General features: G+C 35.4%; 1 protein-coding gene across 6 annotated transcripts in view; it reads left to right on the top strand.

Moving 5' to 3' along the window:
* Positions 1-7,860, top strand: part of Msr1 (macrophage scavenger receptor 1) — an 80,968-nt gene that overhangs the window by 40,674 nt on the left and 32,434 nt on the right. For 3 of the 6 annotated variants that reach the window (XM_023717305.1, XM_023717306.1, XM_004633052.2), the window contains one exon: positions 247-300. In XM_023717305.1, coding sequence (XP_023573073.1) covers positions 247-300 — 54 coding nt within the window. The other 3 variants (XM_023717307.1, XM_023717308.1, XM_023717309.1) reach the window with 3 other exon arrangements.

Below are 7,860 nucleotides of genomic sequence, written 5' to 3'. Positions count from 1 at the left end.
GTTCCACAAAATAAAAATAAAAATAAAAATAAAGTGATATTATTAATACCAATATTATTATTTTAGTGTCACTTACAGTATGTTGATATTTCATGTTACCTTTGATGTTCTATTTACATGTAAAGCAAGCATTTGGAGGTCTAAGGATGTAGTTCAGTTGCAGAGTAGAAAGAAGGGAAGAAAGAAAGAAAGATTCATTTTGACTTGTCCTGATTAAACTAATTTTTCATACTTTTTCCATTTTAGGAAATCCTGGACAAAAAGGCCAAAAGGGAGAAAAAGGAAGTGGAACCTCATTCCGTAAGTTAATAAATTCTTGTTTCCTGCATGCAATTTTTCTATGGACATTTTTCAAATGAATAAGATTGTTACATTAATGGTCTAAGCTTGAAACACATGTTAGGAAATTTGTCAGTGATCCATAGAGGCTGTTGAAGCCAGGCTCAGTTTTCTACAAGTAAAACATGCTAATTGGAGTAAAACAAATAGATTAAATTGTACCACTCTTTCCATCTCATTACCCATTTGTATTCTGTTTCTGTGATGAGCACTATTTTGTAAAAATTCCACATAGAAAATTGTTCAATTTTCTAGTCAATTTGTATCCACTGAAGGAAAATCAAGCTTATGAATAGAAACAATTACATCCTTTTTACCTACTAACTGCACTAACTAAAACTTTACATGTAGGAATTTAGACAGCCTAAGACCCTGAAAATTTTTCTGCAGGCCAGTTTTTCTGTTTGGTTTTACTAAAACATGAACAACTGAATTTCTATATTCTATTTTGAAATTTTGTATTTTCAAACCAGCAAGAGAAGAGATTTTTACACCAGAAATCTTTGTCAGTGGAAAGCAGACCTCCTGGTACAATTTAGAAAATCTATACATTGAATCAAAAGCTAAATATTAGATTGGATGCCATCAATTTGTCATGTTACAAGTAATTAGTTGTGTGTTTAGGCAAAATCTATATCCATATAAGGAAAAAGTTATGAAAAGAGTGAGGAATAGGCCAGCCAGATAACTTAGTGGATTAAAGGGCCTGCTTAGGCAGAGCTCAGAGGCCGGGGTTAGATCTCTGACGTGTGGTGCCCACCTTGGTCACCAGGGTGCGCTGAGACGGTGATTCAGACTGGGCATGGTGGCACACGCCTGTAATTCCAGCTCTTGGGAGGCTGAAAACAGGAGAATCACTATGAATCCGATCTGTGTAGTGAGACCCTGTACTAAAAAAAAAAAAAAGAAGACTGAGGAATCTCCACTTGAACTCACAGAATCAAAAAGCTGTTCTATACTCTCAGTGGGAGGTTTATGTGATGTCACCTGTGATTATGGGACTAAAACAAACTGATCGTAATCTATTCATTGAGGCAACACCTTTGTGCAAATCCTTTGACGTACCCAAATCTTACAGGTTTTAGTTCTAATAATTGTTTTAAAAAGTAGAGCACCAGTATGTCTACCCTTTTGCAAAACTAAGTGTTTTAGCCTATTACTATGTATGGATAACACATTTGGACAACGTATCATATTCATTGTGAAATTCAGCCAAAATAATTTTTCTTTTATTTTGAGACAGGGCCTCATTAAGACACTAAGTTTTCCAAGTGGTGCTTGAACTTCGACCTCCCAAATACTGGAATTCCTGGCATGCATGCCGCCCTGCACCCAGCTAGCATCCAGTGTCATGATGGATTCAAAGCTGAACAATGTAGAGTACTGTATATCTTCCCAGAATATTTAGTGATATTTGGTGAGGATTATTGTTATTACATTAAGATAGCAGAAGTATTAACATAGGTTTTATATTCTTCGTGTCTACTTATTCTTCAAAACAGTTACTTTTACCTTCTGTATGCCTTTTATTTCCCTCATTCTCTTTTACTCAGTTTAATTTCAGTTGAGCTCTTTAAGTCTCTCTTCTCCAGCTTTATGTGTATCTTTATCTATGCCTTTATTATTTTCTAATCTTTTTTTCTTCATTTCTTTCCTGGGGCTTTCTCCGTGCTTTTGAACATTGACATTAGTTGCATTTAGCCAGTAAGGAACCTCTTTATGTTTTTTGTCTATAAACTGAGTAGCCAGTTTCCTGACATTAACAAATGCTTGGAACATTTTTAAAGCTGTGTTCAGAAATGGCAGTTACAGATTTTTCATAGCTCTTTTGGAAATTATGTATGTTCATTTTGGGAAAAGCAATGAGAGCTATTTACATATACAAATTTCTCCCTGTGTCTGGCTCACAGTGAGTGTATAGCACCACAGCGTTTCAAAGAAAAGAAAGAATCATATACATGCACATCTAATGTAATGTGTTCTATGATTTCTATGTCTAATATATGAGTTGTCTGTCCTTGTCATTACAGATGGCTCTATCACTTTTCTTTTAATTACTATATATTATTCTAATATACTTTTACATAATAATTACCAAGACTTGACCATTCAAGCCCCATGTTGTAAACACTTAATGATTTTTGTTTGCTTTGGTTTGGCTTCACATGTATATACGTAATCTTTGGAGATGATGTTTCACTTCAAATTTGATACAGTTTGAATCAATTGTTCAAAGATGATATGCATTTTGTAATCTGATGGATTTGTACAAATGGCTCCAGAAAGCTTTTTCCCATTTCCTGTCCAGGACAATGCCTTATTCTCTACATCTTTAATTCTGATATATGAAATATCATATTGAATCATCCTACTATACATTTTATATGTTTCAGGCATGACTTAAATGCAATAAAATAATCATTTATTTCCTCTTTTATACGTCTGTCAGGACCAGTACAACTACCTGATTTATTTTGGTCAGAACACTTTTAAGATCAGGTGGGTTGGGCAGGACTCCCTCTGGTGACATCTCATTAAAAGGCTCTTCATCTCTGGACAAGTCATCAGCACCACTGATTTCCAAGATCCCTTTGTGCCTCCACCAGTTGACCTTGGTTCCTGTGTTGTGCCCGGCTTCTACATGGCTTCTCTTCTGATCCTTGGTACTAGTGGGCCTCTTTTGCTTTTTTTGTAGTATTCTTTACTCTCCCACAGTCAACTCCGCTCCCAGGCTGCACACAGCCATGTACACGGGTAGAGCATAGCAGCTTTTTTTCAAGTACAGGGTCAGGTGTTCTTTACTGTCCCCCACTCAGTCGTGCAGAACCCAATGCAGTCTATTAAGTTCTAGGAGAAATCTCATGAGCTACTGGTTATATGTAGGTTTTTAATTTTGGAATATTATGGTCAATCAGCACAGGGATGACCTAGAAGAAAACCCATTCACTTTTATTCATTCATTTATTTAGTATATAGTTATTGTGTGTAATTTCTGGAGCTGGAATGGCTAGTAAAATACATGGTGTCCTTAACTTTCCAGAGCTAATTGATTCTGAGACACACAGACAAATAAACAAATAACTACAACATAAGACAGGTATCCTGAGGAAAGAACAGGACTGTATCTGTATTCAAAAGCTATAAAAATTTTAATTTTTTAGAATAGTCAAAATATATTTATTTTTATTTTCTTATTTGATCTTCCTGTCTTCTTCTGCAAATTAGAGCATACTTTTTTTCTGAGTTTTGAAGTGAAATACAGTTGAGATGGTTCAACACAATCTTGAATTTGAACCATATCCTGAATTTTAAGTTACTTATTCATTCTTTAAATTATTCATTTCACAAAAACCATTTTGATCGTGAAAAAAATAATACTGATAATTTTGCATTCCAATAATCTCCTCTATTTTATGTGTTAAGTACAAAGCATGGAGAAAAAGAAATGCCTCAGTAGAAGAGATATTTTATATTGGCAAAGAAAGGGAAGAAAGTGGGAAAGCAGGAAAGGTAAGAAAAAGCAGAGGGGGAAAAGAAGCACCAGGAAAAACGTAGGGTTATGTGTCACCTCCGTGCCTCACCGCTGCCTACCAGATCACATTGTCGCAACTGTCCTTTCCTCCGCGTCTCAGCACAAAGCTCCAAAATCTACATCATTGAAGTCTAATCTATTCTAAATAGCATGCCTGTGTGAGCACTGCCACTTGCATCCTTTGCCCTGCCAAATGTCAATACCTACCTCACAGGGTTGTTGTGAGGACCAAAGAAGATATTGTTTGGGGTGGGGATAATGCTCTGTAAAACCATAAAGTGCTTTAAACTCATAAATTATGGTTCACAATGGTCTCTCTGAGCTGAAATTTGTTTCCTCTCTGGTATCCCCCAGATATTTTAAATCTGTATTCAGAATGGGAGAGAAAGCAGAATGGAGATGCAAGGAACCAAATAAACGTCAGGGACAGAAAGAGAGATGCTAGAGAGGAAGACAAGATTTTATATGAGCTAGAGCAACACAAGTGTGACCAGATCACAAATCAGTGAGTTTGTCTCAGCCCAGCAGGAGAGCATTAGTTATAAATAAAAGAAGTAACTAAAAAGAGTGCACACCACAGGCTAGAGGCTGTCAATAGAGGTCAGAACAAAATGTCAGGCTAATAAAGCAAGAGTCCAGGCTATGAAGGGCAGAGCCTGAGCCCAGGGCATTTCTGTTGAGAAAGAAAGTTCCAAGAAGTATTGAAACAAATTCAGACTTGTCAGTAGTACTTGGTTGGGGCTATCCCTGCAAAAACTCCAAAACCTTCAGAAAGAAAAGAAAAAAATAAAATAAAATAAAAAGGAAGATTACTCATTTGTCAAAGTTGTCTTCAGCATTAGCAAAGCAGTGTCATTGAATATTTAATTAGTGCAAATATCTACAGTTGAATGGAGTTGACCCACGGTTTTATTTGGCATGACTTTGCTCCCACTCTATAGTGGATGTTGGGGAGAATGCAGGAATCCTCTCATGCCATAGACCTCCATTGACACCAGTTGTAGAATGGCCATGAGCCAAGAAGTCCTGGGAAGCATTTCTAGGGGACTCAGTTCACAAATCATCCAACATCCTAGACTATATATAGATTGTCTTATATGAAATACTCCTCTGACCTTTCCAAATTAGTGTAGAAAAGATTTGTCTTAACTTTAGACAAAAAATTATTGCTGAATACACCCAGATCAAATACACAAATTACACAACCTTCAAAAGCACATAAGAAAAGGAAGCCTGCATCAATGTATGGCTGACTGTATTCTCACCCTAACTGGGAAGGGCATCGCAATCAAGCAAAAGAATTCTTTACCACATAATTAACTGCTCTGTAAAACTCATTCCTAAACAATACCTAATTTCTAAATAATTATCTGTCTATATTATGTTAGTATTTTCAAATGTACTTTGTGCCTGCCCAATGAGGCTACCAATAGGTTGTGAATTCTGAGTATCTAACTTTGAATCTCAGTGTTATGAAAATCAATTTGTTTTTTGTTTGATTTCTGCTAAAGACTCAGCTCAATCTTAATTGAATTCTGTTCTTTTCTCAAAGCTTTTAGTTGTTCAAATTAAAGCCTTCTTCTCTGATCATTAACTAATTATGTCAGAAACATTTAGAGGACACTTGCTGTGCACCAGGTGCAATGGAAACCTTATCATGTCTAACACTCAGAAGAGCCACTGGGGTAAGTGCTATCAGTATCGCTACCTAATGGACTAGAAGACTTATTGAGCAAGGGAAGGAGCAGAATTGGAAGGATTCATCAATCTCAAAATCCCTGTGATTCTATTTAGCTCTCCATGCTAGTTTTATATATATTTCATATACATGCCAAAAATATTTAGAGTATAGGGTGTGGAGACAGAGGGAATAAGAGAGAGAACAAGTCTTTTCAATGAGTTTTTCTCTCAATATGTCCGCTTTTCTAGGAGCTTCATAATCTGAAGATGCTAAAGAGATAAAAAAAAATTCTTACAATAAGTCAAATTCCAAAACAGCTTACTTGATTTATTTATGTTTCTACCTTCACAACTATTTCAGGCATTGCCTTCAGTCTTGTCTCCAAAAATAATACTCAGAAAGAGTCTTCCTGGAATGCTCATAAAACTTCATTTATTACTAATGAGAGTTTCATATTGCACCTAGGGAAGAGTCATACTATTTTGTCTTTATTTCAGTAACTGCCTTGGTTTAACATTTGTCCCTAGCATTTGGCTGTGCTGTGATCTCTCTTCTCTATTTTATTTCTTTTTTAACTCTGCAATTAACTTTGTCGGTAATACTAGCTAACAGCAGGGCATAGACTAACTGAGCAATTATAGTTCTAGGTAAATTAAATCAATACTGCTCATTTTTGACAATTACAAGGTATCTAACTTCTCTGTGATTCCACAAATTTTTGATAAAACAATACAAATTCTATTTACATAACAGATGTGTTTATCAGTGGTGTGCATGTCTAATATGTCTTGCAAATGAAAACAAATTTAAATCAATGATGGATCAAGCAGTTAGCACTTGTCCTATTTATTCTCTATCCAAAATGACTCTTATAACCTACCTCTCACCAGAGTCGATTAGAAGGAAAACAATCTATACAGTTCCATGCAAATCCTTTGCGCCAGTAAACTTGAAATTCACCCAGTATGTGGAAGAATGCAGACGGGGACAGAGATCTAAGGCAATGCTTCCCAATAAGGACAAAGAGGCTTTTCTGTCCCTCTCCAGAGAGCTGGCTCCAGTCTTCATATTCTGCAGTAAGGAACTGAGATGCAAACTGACACATTATTTATTTTGTTCATATTACAGCACCTTCTGAGACTAAGCTCATGGTCTGTTGGGTAGCCGCTTCAACGTGTCATTTCTGGAAAGATCCCGTACTTATACTATGACTCTCAAAATCAAATTCCCTAGGACAACACCTTGCCTGCGCACAAAGTATGGATTCTTGATGTTTCCCAGGATGCTAGTTCTTTCCATTTCCTGTTTCTCCTAATTTCTTATATTCTGCTTGATTCATTTCAAAGTATAATACCTAAATTCTGTATATTTCAAGGACTACAAAAGGGATTCTAATGTAAATACTTTAGCAAAATGACCTTACTTCCTACTGTTTGCTGTAAGTTTGGATTTTCATTCCTACAAATGCTAAACCCTCTTAACTGAATACAAATATTTAGTTACTTCATACATATTTCCACAAAAATTTCACATAGCTTACAGCAAAATTCATTTTCCCTTTTATGTCAATTATTTGCTCTGTCATAAAATATTCTCCCCTAAACTCTCCTTTAACTTATTATCTATCCTGACACCTATTACATCTGAACACATGCACACAAAAATAGTTTTTGCAGCAAAAGAATGGATAATATATATTCATCCTAGAGAGTATATAGTTAATTAGTTAAATAAATGATTATTGACATATCATCTAAAGGCTTTTAATACAGGGGCCAGGGAGATGGCTCAGTAGAATAAGCACTTGCTTGGCAAGTGCAAGGACCTGAGTTCAATCCCCAGTTCCACAAAAAAAAAAAAAATTAAAGTAAAATAGAAGTTTTTAATAAATACTTCTGCAATGCTTTTATGTGTGGTATACAGAGCCCAAAGCCTTGATATGTTAGGGAGCACTCTACCACAGGCCTATATCCCAGCTTTTAAATAAGAATCTCAAGTAATCAGTTCAAATCACAGAAAAATAGGTGTAGTCCCTAAAATTCTCATCTGTAAACTACATAAGGAACTTGTATTTTCGAGTTTATATCCACAATAAACTGTGGTTTATTGTTGTTTTACTTGTTTTTTTTCTAATTACAGATCATATTTATTTTTTATTTCTGTTTTTTTAAAGTTTTATTGATAAACAGATAGCAATCAGACAGTTTCAAATCAAATCAGAAGTACAGTTTCAACAAATAATACACTGCATATATTCTTCTTAGTGGTTAATTGCTGTATAAGATGCAGACTTGTGATCCTATTTACA

The sequence above is a fragment of the Octodon degus genome, unplaced genomic scaffold, assembly GCF_000260255.1.
Source record: "Octodon degus isolate 3935 unplaced genomic scaffold, OctDeg1.0 scaffold00051, whole genome shotgun sequence".
Taxonomy (NCBI): Eukaryota; Metazoa; Chordata; class Mammalia; order Rodentia; family Octodontidae; genus Octodon; species Octodon degus.
Note: the sequence above shows the minus strand (reverse complement) of the source record. Positions and strands in the feature narration are given on the sequence as shown.